The sequence below is a fragment of the Hippoglossus stenolepis genome, chromosome 4 (genome assembly GCF_022539355.2).
Source record: "Hippoglossus stenolepis isolate QCI-W04-F060 chromosome 4, HSTE1.2, whole genome shotgun sequence".
NCBI classification, from domain to species: domain Eukaryota; kingdom Metazoa; phylum Chordata; class Actinopteri; order Pleuronectiformes; family Pleuronectidae; genus Hippoglossus; species Hippoglossus stenolepis.
The window spans coordinates 16,223,007-16,236,285 of NC_061486.1; the positions used below are offsets into that span (position 1 = coordinate 16,223,007).

The 13,279-nt window shown below is 41.0% G+C and overlaps 1 protein-coding gene across 6 annotated transcripts in view; it reads right to left on the reverse strand.

Moving 5' to 3' along the window:
• LOC118105909 (arf-GAP with Rho-GAP domain, ANK repeat and PH domain-containing protein 1) overlaps nucleotides 1-11,198 on the reverse strand; it is a 47,293-nt gene extending 36,095 nt beyond the window's left edge. For 3 of the 6 annotated variants that reach the window (XM_035153937.2, XM_035153936.2, XM_035153933.2), the window contains exons 1-2: nucleotides 11,043-11,198; nucleotides 2,433-3,555 (exon numbers count right to left, since the gene is read on the reverse strand). In XM_035153937.2, coding sequence (XP_035009828.2) covers nucleotides 2,433-3,466 — 1,034 coding nt within the window. In that variant the 5' untranslated portion in view covers nucleotides 3,467-3,555; nucleotides 11,043-11,198. Of the gene's footprint in view, nucleotides 1-563; nucleotides 631-873; nucleotides 980-2,432; nucleotides 3,556-11,042 lie in introns of those variants that run through there. The other 3 variants (XM_035153939.2, XM_035153941.2, XM_035153938.2) reach the window with 3 other exon arrangements.
• Between the last annotated feature and the right edge of the window lie 2,081 nt (nucleotides 11,199-13,279).

A 13,279-nucleotide genomic window follows, 5' to 3' on the forward strand; every position in this document is an offset into this window, starting at 1 on the left:
TTCTGTTCAATAATACATTAGAAAAGGATACAGAAAACCCACAAAGGCAGGAAACTGACCTATTGACACAGTTCCTTCTTCTCAGAGGAAGAGAGCTAGCGGCATGCTATATTTAACTTGCTCTCTGCTAGCTAACAGATGACAGTATAGGCTGAAGAAACAATGACTATTCCTTTCTCCCCCACACACACAACGTGTACATAAACTTAAAATTCTGGGGAAATATTCGACATTATAACCCAAGATCAACAGACAACGGCTTCCCATGAGCAATGGTGTTAATGCAGGAAGTGGCACGAGTGTTTCTTGCAACAGCATCCATGTGTTAAGGGTTAGAGTTAGCAGTTTGCTACATCAGAGCAACGACAATTTAGGCCACACTTTCACACATAATACACAACTTTTGTCTGTAGAAACAGTCAGTATGTAATTGACAATAGTGAAAGATAATAATAAAGTAAAGAGCTGTAAAGACCTCAATGACAACTAAACACACCAAGGATGCCTTCACCATATCTTGTTTTACTGCATTAGTATTCCTCACAGACAGACAGGTAACTCACCAATGTCAATACTGGTGTCAGTTCTCCAGCATGTACAGCCACAGGACAAAGCTAACTTACACTTTCTCTGATAAAAGTCAAATAAACTCATGTAAACATAATACAAGTCCCACTCAAAGGCACAGATAATAGAAAACTGGGGCAGCACACCGAAAGAGCACAAAGCATCACAGCAAATAAAGCAAAGCTTCCTGTTTTGAAACACTGACATAGAGAGAACAGAGTGAGGAGAGACAGAGGAGAGCACCTGCTAAAAAACAAGTACAGACAGACAAGAGACCTGTAGAGATATGGTTTCTATCAGCATTACCTGTCTCGACATATTTAAAAAGGAGTCCACTTCAGTGATGATACAACAAACGCACATCGCAGAAGAGAGGGGAGAGTGGAGACAAAAAAAAGGGTAGGAGGAAATGACAGGCTAAACAAGAAATGGGAGGAGGCAATCAAGCGCACAGGCGAGGAAACACAAGAGCAACAAGTGAATGTGATTATTTGCTGGTCACAAATAATCTGAAGGTAGTTCCTGGTAATAAATCACTGTTTTCCTTTATCTCTTACTTTCTTTTATCTGCTGTTTCACAGAGGCTTATGAGGGTTTTTAAACCACCCTGTGTTCTCCATTGTAACTTCCCTTCTTTCTACAGCCAGTTTCTCTTAAAAAAAAAAAAAAAAAAAAGGGAGGCACAGCGCATGCTCATGTTACTCATAACAGAATTCAAACGTCTGAAGCAAGGCTGGTGACAAACACAATGCTCCGGTGTGACATATTAAATGTGCATACACAATTGTTAAGAGAAGGTTACAACAGAGCCTGTGGAAAAAATACACACATGCACAGTACACACCCTCAAGCGGTCAGACATACACAACTACAACACAAACTGCATGCAGCCTTACAAGCGTGGTCATATATTTCTGTTTACAACTTGGCCACTGAGTTTTAGGTCCACTCAGTCAGTCAGTGTGATTCAGTATTTCGGTATAAGGAAGTGTAATTTTGATTTCAGGAAGTGTTTAAAAGTCACTATTAACAATATAAACTGTTTCTAAGAACTTCCAACCAACATTTAGTAGTATAGTTCCTAAGTCGGGGCTAGTAATTATGTAAGAGTGACCAGGCTTTTGGTTTTTGTGTGTTGTGGTATAATATTCTTCTTTTATGTTATCTATCTTATTTTTTTGTCTTGTATTGTTCTGTGTTGTTTTATTTTGTAAAGCACGTTGTAACCTTGTTCATATAAGTGCTATAGAAATAAAGTTTTATTATCATTTATTATAAAAAACTTTAACTTAAATTTGAAAAGTGATGCATTTTACCATCTTAGCCAATAGGGGGCAGCACTATCCTCTGAAATGGAACACTACAAAACACACACTACAGACAATCAATCACATTACTCATTTTGCTTAGATATTGTACCCACAATTAAAAATATATTTTTATATATTAGAGTTACTCTTTAAATACCAATCCATTTAAAAGTAAATGCACCCAGTAAACAGCAGAGGTGAGAACCCTCACTCTGTTGGAGCACACAGGCACAGGTTTGGGCTAATTTAAACCATGAAAGAGGGGGACTAACATCACCAAATTTAAACTATCTCAAGTTATTCTGTTGTGCATTTTTCTGCTACAATTTGGTAAATGACAGATGAAATCAATGTGAGAGGAAAGAAGAAGTAGTTTTGATCCACAAAAATAGGAAAACAGCTGTCACACCCCTTCACTCTGCACCTGCTCATATCGATGTCACAAGATCCACGAGAGAAACATTGTATGTGTAATACGTTCACAGACAGCCAAACAGAAAACTAAAAACACTCATGAAAAGCTGCTTTAACATCCATTTAAGAAAACATTCTTACCTGTGAGCTCTGGGAGACTGTGCAGGAACCCTCTGCCGGATTGGTGGAGGGCCTTTAGGTACTCCCCCCGCTTTTGGAGGGAGAGGAGGAGCATTTCTGTCGTGGCTTTGAGGAGCAATGGGAGAAACAGGTGACATTTTTCTCCCTCCATCGATTACCAGATGTTGGGCAGCCGGCTGAATGGCTAATGTCTGTGGCCGGGTTTGTGTAGAAGTATGGGTAGGGGTTCTGGTGGGGGTTAAACAGCGGGACACGCTCGGTGCAGCTGGAGCTGTAACATCACGTCTGTCTAGTTTAGGGGAGACGGGGGTACGAGCAGGAGGTGAGGGGCTCAGGGCAGACGTAAAGCACTGTGGAGGGCAGTTGGGGGTGCTACGTGGGGGGACAGGGGGTAAAGGGGGGTCAGACATTGGAGAGACACGAGGGCCGGGGGGGCAGTCCACTGGAGCACTAGAGCGAAACTTAGTCCTCTCTTTAGGCACAGGTTTCTCCCTGTCTCCATCTACCCCTCCGTCCCCCTCTTCTGCTTTGCTTTGTCCAGGTGCTGTTTGTCTTTGTTCAGGAACCGACTTCTTCCCTCCTCCTTCATTTTCCTCTTTCATTCTGGACACTTGTCTCTCCTTAGGGACTGGTTTCTCTCTTTCTCTGGGAGTAGGTTTCGATGTCTCTCCATCTTCTCTCTCCGTTTGCTTAAAGATAGGTTTTTCCTCCACAGGGAGAGGTACAGGTCTCTCTCTGTGTAACACTTTAGCATGTCCTGTTTCCTCAGATTGCTGCTCCCTCTCAGACATTAGAGGCTGACTGTGCGTGTCAGATTGTGTGTCACGATTACCATGTGTTTTGTTCAAGCTGGCCAGGATGCGTCTCTGGTGACCCGGCAGGGTGATGCCCATTCGCTCCAGCTGATCTGGTGTGAGGTTGCGACACTGCCGCAATGTTGCCAGCCCGGCGTTCCGAAATGCCTCAGAGTATTGCTCCAGACGAAGTACACATAACCAGTCCCACACATCTGCACAGCACTCAGACTGAGACATGATGTGTGTGAGTGAAGCACCCGTGAGGACAAGTCCACATCCGCAGAGAAAATGCAGACTTTGACAATTTAGATCATGGTTTACACAACCTGTGAGAGGGAGAAAAAACACATCAACATAAGAAGAGGTTTTCAAGAGGAACAACAACAAAAAAGCACTGAGAGTGTAAACTCAGCTCTATTTCTCACGTGCTTATGCTTTCGCCAATAACGTTTCTCAAGAACCTCTCTTTCACGCTATAGTCTGCGCAGGTTTCACTCAGAATCTGTTGCGTGTGAAAGCGTGGTCCCTGTGCTTGCACATGCACCCCCTCTACCGCCATAGATTGAATGAATCATGTGGGAAACGCTGCAGAGTAACAGCAGTGTGAGAGAGAGAGAGAGAGAGAGAGAGAGAGAGAGAGAGAGAGAGAGAGAGAGAGAGAGAGAGTGTGTGTGTGTGAGAAGAGGGTGATGATTCTCACCTAAGTAAAAGAGGAAGTTAACATCTTGATAGTAAGATAGTATGATAGTCATTTTCAACAGCTTCAACAGAAGACATGTCTTACCTTTTCGGGCTGGACATATATGAATCCAAAAATGTTTACAATTACTTTACTTCAAGCATTTCTTTTAAGCAGCCGTCGCCAAAACTGCACTTGAATTTAACACAACCACACCAACTATGGGAGGAAGTGTCATTGACAAGTATTGGCACACACTGCATTTTCACATTTTTTTCTACTATACTCTTGAATGCTGCATAAGTGGAATCAAGGCCAGCTTCCGACAAAGCCTACCCATCCCTTTCCATCAACACTCTTAACATACCATCCACTCAAGGTTTTATTTCTCAAATCCACGATGTCTTAGGACATAGCGTTCAAACTGTCCAAGTCTCTGGATTTCCTTTTCAAGGCTTTAATTCACAAATAGCAGACAGTACCAGCTCCGAGCCTTCACACGACGCAAGCCTGCCTGACAGTAAGCAACAGCTCAGTGAGGACAGCTGTGATGAATAAACTGAAGCGATCACATAAATGAATTTTGACACTGCAATAACTTTGGACTATACTGTACCTCCAAGCAATTTGCTGCTGTCAAAAACATTATTTAAACACCTACTGCATTCACTGTGTTTTATCTCTCTGCCTTTAGCTGCTGCTTTCCCAGCCATAAATACAGTGTGTCCTAAACACACACACACACACACACTAATCAGTTTACACAGCTATCTTTGTTAATACACTGCATTGGGTCAGTGCCAGAGCAAAAATTTGAAATTGAATACATGTAAAAGTGGTTGCAACTTCTTTTATATCAGCTAAATGCCAGGTCCACTAGTACAATTCCTCACCTGACTGGAGGACTACTATGCTAACAGTACGTTTTTTAGCCATGGCATTCAAGTATCACAGGGTACAGTAGCTGGTTTCTAAGGTAATTACTAAAACTATAGTCTCATTAACTCTGCCAAAGATTTGTTTGTTTCGAAGCAGGATTACACAAGTCATCTTTATTTTCATTCAAATGAAATCTAAAATAAATTTTATAAAGTTAATAAAGTTAAATTACTTTTTTGTAATTGTATTTAGTTATGATACAAATAACTGACAGGCTGTTTCATACACAGTACTTGCACACATGAACATTAGCTACACTGACAAGCAGCAGCCCATGCAAAGACAAAATACTGACAGTTGCTACTTTAACCCGTTGTTGTTGACTGGAAGTGAGGGAGCACAGAATAACCCCAAAATACTATTCAGCAGTATGTGAGTGTGTTAAAATGAGTGTATTTCCTGTCAAACATTCGCTCGAACAAGGCCCCAGAGGCCTGAGGTCAGTGTGAAGTTGCTCTAATCTTTCTGATCAAAAGGTAGTTGCAGTTCCTATTTTTGAATTGAGGAACTAAGAAAACTAAGAAACTGTCTGGTCTTCAGCTGCCACACACACACGCGCACGCGCGCGCACCACTCTCATCCATGACTTCACAGGGCATTTCATTGACTAACATACATTTCCTGCAGCATTACTCTAGCCTTTACCATTATTAGTACCTGCCTAACCCTTACATTAACCTAAACTTAACCTTAAAACTTGTCTTCACTATGACATTTTCTGGTAATTAGTGATTTATGTTGTTGGGACGAGTCCTCCTAATGTAGCTGTGTAAACAGATTAAGGTCCCCACAACCTCAGTAATACCAAACTCACATATCCACTCACACAAAAGGGCTGATTAAGGACTTTTCTGGTCCAAAGTGCTGAGGATAAAAATAAAAATTGTGTTTGGTCAAATATCCAGAGACCAGCTAGTTGAATGTGTGTGTGTGTGTGTGTGTGCGAGCGCGTGCGTGCATGTGGCATTAGGAAACAAAAGTGGTAGGATCTAGCATTTTACTCTCTGGTCATTTCAATTCATTTATCTCCACTCTCTCCTTCTCAGTCCGTCCCTCCCTCCCACTCAGAAAAGTGCCAATAACAGGGTCTCTGTGCTGCCTGCACAATGGGTCATTCTGTTGCCCAGGCAAGTGCACACACACACACACACACACACACACACACACACACACACACACACACACACACACACACACACACACACACACACACACACACACACACACACACACACACACACACACACACACACACACACACACACACACACACGAAGAAAACACAAGGTGGGGGCTCACTGTTCAAGACTGGTCACAAACTCTAAAACAAGTGCGCAACTAATATTGTGTGTATGTGTGTGTGTGTGTGTGTGTGTGTGTGTGTGTGTGTTTGAGAGTAAAGATTGGGGTGCTATAGAAATTGTTTTTAAGGCATCATATCCCTTTTTTAAATTATGCCATGTTCAATTTTCTCTCTTTTACAATTATCAGTGCTGCCAATGTCAGGTTAGAATCCTCCCCATTGTACAAAAATGAAGATAAAATATCCCGGACACAGGGGGCGCCATTTCACGCTTTGACGTGATTTGGAGTTAGAGTCTGCACATTTGTGATAATTGCGTGAAGCTGCAGTAACAATGTCCCACCATTAGATGTGCTGGACCAATCACGAGTCAGTCTCAGCTGTCAATCATGATGTTTTACCCCGTCTTTATAGCATCAAATAACTCATTTAAACCAAATTTACCAGAAAAAGAAAACAACAAACATCAGTGTGATAAGAACTATCTATAATGACACAAACCATCTTTAAGAATAATTTATTTGACGTGTACTTTGACATTTTAGTTTGGCCCATGTCTCAACCACTAACATGGAGGAGGAGGGGCTTATGACCTATACTGCAGCTATGATGATTTGGCTTCACTTTTGGGAGGCTGACATGTCAACCGTCTTTAAATGCAGTCTATGGGTGACTTCTCAGACAATGTAAAAACAGGTAAAAGGATGTGTCTCACAAACTTTCACTGGCATTTGTAAAACACTTAATTAACTGGTTAGGTCTTAACTAACTCTTCATTACTTGCAAGACAGGTCAAGAATTATTGAGGCACACAGGAACTATTCTGCTCTATGTACAACTGTTTTAACAGGGGATGTATTCTACTGACCTGTATGTTGCCGTGTGCAGTAAAAATACAGCTCAGCTCAAATCTCTTTCCGCATATTTCCCAGCTCTCTCTGTTGTTTGACAAATACTGTAAAGGCAAACATGACAAAAAACTACATTGCTTGCACACAATGGCAGGTACATGAAAATAGCATCAGCCCTGTGTGTCTCTTTACCTGTCCTCTCTGTGTGCCTACTAGGGGAGCACATACAGTAAGAGCATGTAGCATGTACGTGTCGGGACTGTCATCAAACCCTACTGACCTGAACCCTAAAACCAGATCTGAACCCACAAACAGTCGTTTGAGGTTTTGAGAACCAAACAAAAAAAATGTCCCCACTTTCCCAAAGTGTCCCCACTCCATAAAGCCTGTAACTGGTCCTGACAATGATTGAAGTACCAGTGCATACTCACACAGAGGTCATGAGGTCATGACTCATACCCACCCCCCCCAACACACTGCTGCTTTCAGTCCACTTTCAATAAGGACTGAGTAGTGACTCAGTCCTGCCAGTAACAAAACACATTCACACAATGTGAACAAGCCAATGTGTGTCCACACAAGCATTACTCACTCAAACGCACATGCCTCTGACTCTCGGGGCTTCAACATCTCTCAGAAGGATGATTCCCAAGTCAGTACGCCATAAACTACCATAAACTACCATTTACCTATAGGAGTCAATTGCTTATTGTCATCATCCACAAGTCCTGAAGTTCTGGGTCAAACCTCAGATGCTGAAACTTTAAAACAAGATTACAAATAATCCTAAAAACGGTCAACGAATGAAACTGAGATACACTGAGGGGTGCTTCAAATATTTCGTCTAACTTTAAGGTTAAAAACTGAGTGGACACAATATTGGAAACACCTCTCAGTTCACTGCTGAACAACTTCACTACAAACTACATCCACCAACTCCTGTATTAAGCTATAATCTTTATGAAGGTTGGATTTATTCAGAGCTTGTTTACCTTACACACTCCAGCAGAGTGCAGAATATACCTCACAATATAAAGCAGAAACCAAACTCTACATCTTTAATGTTCTACTTCCAGAAACTGCTCACTTTAAAAAAATAAAGCTAATCTAATTTACACGAAATTTATAGTCACAACAGTTTTAACATAATCTTAGTCACAGCCTCCGGTTACTCACTTCTTGCACAACCTTCATCCTGCCTGTGTTATTTCACGGTCAGGCTGCTCCATATGTCCTCTCTCCCGTGCACCTCATTACAGAGTGATTCAGTGGCAAGTAATCATGTGAGTGTGTGAGACAATAGAGAGGGAGACAAAGACGGGGAGACAGACAGAAGAGATGGAAGGAGGATAAAGAGACAGACAAAGCTGTCCGCTGTAACTTGAAAATTGTAATGTGCATTCTCTGTAAAAGTCAAATCCATCTAAATTGGGATTATGAACGTGAATTAGGTAAATTTAGCATATATTAGCTTTTATACAGACACAAAAGGAAAGGTTAATTCTGTGCTTTAATAAAAAACCTGTAACACTACATTATGTGGCTGTCAGTACACACTTGAATCTAGCCAAAAAACAAACAGTCAAGCTCCTCGATCACCAGGTTCCACTACAGGACAAAGTCAGCATGGCCATGATGCTCTTTGATAGCTACTTTCACATTCCCCATAAACAACATTAAGTGGGTCATTACCTCTCCCTACCTCCCTCCCTCTCTTTATTTGTCAGCATGGATTACACAAAAACTACTGTACAGATTTCAATGAAACTATGTGGAAGGATGGGACATGGGCCAAGAGAGGGCTCATTAAATTTGGGGGTGGTTCTGGAAAGGGGGACCCAGCGGGTTTTTTTGTTTCACTTTCTTTAACATTGCTAGACAGGATGTTTTTCAACATTTTCACGGATTTTCCCAAGGAATACTTTGTTGATGAGAAGTATTGGGCATATTTAGGACATTGATATAGTATGTGCAATTTGTTCTTTTGTCAGTTTGTAGGACTACTCTAAAACTAATGATCTTATTTCCATGAAACTTGGTGGAAGGATGGGGTGAGGGCCAAGATAGATAGAACCCATTTCATTTTGAGGTGGATCTGGACGAAGGGGCAGATTCTGGAATTTTTAAGTACTTTCTTTATCGTTGCAAGATGGGGTGTGTTTTTTTTTACATTTTCACAAATTTCCTTGGAAATATTGCATGGATCTTGGTAAGCTGATATGAGTGTGTGAAATTGGGTGCGGCTAGATTGAATTTAATGGGATTGTTGGGCCTTGAGAGGTATGCGCTCTACCATTCTAATGTTTTATGTGAATGGCAATGCTTTTCAAAATGGCACATACATCATTACTTTAACTGCATTTATATCTGTTCATTCATTTACAACCCTCGTAAGTCATATGCTTTGCTCAACTTATCTAATACAGAAGTGATAAAACTATTTCTGTTTCATTACCAATGCAGAACAGTTGTATGTTTGGGGCAGCTATTTATGGCCTTCATGGTTGAAAGGTTCTGCTTTTGAGGGAACACTGAACTGTTTACTACATCTTGTATTTTAAGAGCCTGAGCAATCTAGTCGTGGAGAGTTTAGTCCATTTCATGGGTGGATCCAGGGGCAGGACTGGGGGGGCACTGACTCCAGCTGAAGTCATATTGACCGCTGAAATGCCCATGTTCTGTCAGTAGTTTCTTTTTAGAATATAGGACAAGTTGGTGACTGCCCCTTGTACGTTTGAAGATCTTCTGCACAATTTAAGTTACCAACTACCAGTAGATGTTAGCAGGTGTTAGCTGCCACCAGCAGATGTTAGGGGCATAACTTCAGTTGTGTGCCTTAGCGTCATCAAGTGTTTTGGCCTTGTAATCAACGATAGAGGCTGAACTTGAGGATACGTTGAGGCTAAAAGGTAAATCTGACTGGCTACTGGCTTGTAAGGCGGTACTAGGAAAGCCATGTGGCTCTTTGCCTTTTTTAAACTAAACACTGTCCCATTTTAGAACACCGTACAAGATTCAAATAAACTAGTCACTTACTAACAATAAATGTGAAAATGTGTTAAGAATTAAAAGAAGTGCCCTATGTGCTTGAACAAGGAACACGTCTAAGTCTATTCAATGATGTGTGGCTTTGCTCAAAGCTATAGAGGTAACAGTAAACAAGAAAGGTACTTAAATGTGCACCTTACTGAATCGAGAGTGCTGCATGAATGTGGCACCTTTTTGGCCCCCGGTTTAGAAAAATCCTTGATCAGCCACTGGTCTGTTTTAAGGCTTTTTAACGCCCAGGCAAAGAGTCTTCCTCTGTACATCACACAGAACACACGAGTCTTGCAAAAATAATTATTGCACATGTAAAAGAAAAAATAGTACAAACAGTTTCCACTGATAGGGACCATTATAATTTCACAGTTTCACTATGATTCACACCATATCTATATATGTACTCAGAATAGCACATATGGGTGTACCGTCATAAAAAGCAGAAATAAGCAAAGTGGGTTTGTGTAATCTGCTGTAGCTGCAGGTTGAAGGAGAAACCGAGTAAAGACCTGGAATACCACCTGTCGGCACCTGCTGACCAGACAGAAGCTGAGGGGGAAACATCTGGATGACCCCCCATGATTACCTTAACGACTTGATTCAATGGTCAGATCCATCCATGGAAACAGCTTAAAAACGAATGAATTCCACTGGGGATAAACAACAGCCCCAGAGAGGGAGAGAACGGCCGCAGAGAAAAAACAATCCAACAAGTTCACAGTAACTGAGGAGCAGGACTGATTTCCTCTCCTCTCTAGTGGACTTTAGAAAAGCAGAAGTGGACTCAGCAGGTTGAAGTGCGTTCTCGTTACGGTTCTCCTGTGCGTGTCGGGTTACGCGTACGCTAACTACCGTTATTCCGTCCAGCTCGCGGCTGGGTTAACGGACATGTAACCAAGACAACACAATCTCTGTGTGAAGCACGTTTGGTGTTTTAACGCTTTTTTTGGTCCCAGTTCTACGGGAATGAAAAGTTTGAAATTGTGGTCGTTCACGTACCTTGCCGTGTTCCGGTGTGTACAAATGTCCGGCCACTGAAATCGGCCGTCGGTTCAGTTTGTGGGCGGAATTTAAAGGCGACAACTGCGACGCCGAGGAGAGGAGAACATTTTTCTCACGGCTGAAAACCAGGAGAGGCTTCACCGGTAAAGTCAAGTCAGTGGGAAGTACCAGTTCCGGCTTTGGCCTTTCAAAGTAAATACGTACATTGATATCGAGTGGCATGGTTGTTTTATTTTTGCAGCAATCTCTCGGATGTACTCTGTTGACTGCGGCAAAAGTGGTGCAGCAAAAGTTAGCAAAAGCTTCCGTGCGGCCGTCATGTGACCCCTGCAAAGACTGGACTGTTTTCGTGAAAATGCCCTTTAACTGCATGTTATCCCACTTACTGATCCCTCTGACTCACTGACAGATCACACCAAGGGATTTAAAGGACACGTGCCTGTGGAAACTTTCCATTCCATTCATGTTTTAAACTTTTAAGGGTCAAGGCAGAAAATGAAATTGTTAGATCTCTATTGACACACTATTATAAGACCATGGGATTCTGTAGAGTTCACTTGATTGAATTAAAAACTTTAAAAAACGTTTTACAGCAATGCATTTTAATATCTTTTGCATGGCCGTACGGTTCAAAGAATAAGGGAAAACCAGTCTGGACAATAAGGCCTACAACTATGAATTTGTTCTATAGACTATAAATTTCTTAATAAATGTATCTATCAATACAGTCTAGACCTGGATAAAAGACAGAAACCTGATAGGTGGACTTGAAGAATTATTAATTTGAGTTTCATACTTATTTTGTTAAAACGCAAACTTGACTTATGGAATTTTTTTACCTACTCTGGCGAACAGCAGCAACATTGTTTGCCGTTAATGTGATTTCACAGATTGAAACGCTGCTAAAAGGAACTGAAAAGACTGCGTGCCCCATCACACTTTACACTGTGTGGGTAGATATAGATATGCAACATACTTGAAATGTTGATGCTGTTGATAAATCGTTTCAGTGCAAATAAACTCCTTCTTAATAGAGAACAACATCCTGGAGGAGTTTCGGTTTGGCTTTAGAGCCCATCACAGCACTGAAACTGCACTTACTAAAATAATCAGTGACCTCAGACTAAACTCTGATGAAAACAAGGTTTCAATTCTAATCCTCTTCGACCTGAGTGCTGCTTTTAATTCGATTTACCACCACATCCTTGTTAATCATCTAGAGAAGTTGGTTGGTCTGTCTGACAGTGTCCTATGATCAAAACATACATTCAAGGGAGGAAGTTCTATGACAGCTGTTTTGGGGTTGCACAGGGGACCTTCCTCGGACCTTTATTATTCTCACTGTACATGCTGCCACTGGTTGACATCATTATAGACCACAATGTTTGTTTCCATGGTTACGCAGATGATACACACCTGTACGTTGCTGCTGAGCCAAATGATGATAACATCACTAAATGTCTTTCAGCAATAAACACATGGATGAGTAATCATTTCCTCAAGTTAATGAGGACAAAACCTTTTAGTCAAAAAATCAAAAAGAGAAATGCTGGAAAATAACTCTCTGATTTAAATCAGAAGTGACAAGTCTAGTTGTTAGCTTGGACTCTGATCAGAGTTTCAAGGCCCACATTAACAAGGTGACCAAAACCTAATTTTTCCACCTTAGAAACATAGCAAAGGTCCGGCCATTTATAAATCAGACAGATGCTGAAAAGCTGATTCATGTCTTCATTTCTAGCCAACTGGATGACTGTAATGCACTTTTTACAGGCCTCCCAAGACTGACGAAAGTCGGAGATGCAGCTTTTGTAAACTACACGCCAAAGTTGTGGAACAGACTGCCGCTAGATATCAGAGAAGCTATTCAGTAAATGTCTTTAAAAGAAAACTTAAAACATTTCTCTTTACTTCAGACCTTGAATTTATCTTGCACATGTCCGCACTCGCATCCATCTATAATTTGTATCACTTTCTTTCTTCTCTGTTTTTATGCATTTTTTTTATTTCCTTTTCTTTTAAATGTCACTTTAACATGTTCTTATCTTACTTACATTTTAACATTGTTTAACATGTTTTACTAAAGTTTATTATTATTATTATTATTATTATTATCTCTCAACCACATAATGCTACTGTAAAAATAGAAAAATATTCAATTCAAATTCTCTCTACTGATGCCTTTTTTTGTTGTGTGAGTTATTTTTAAGACCTATACATACCCTGAGGATACA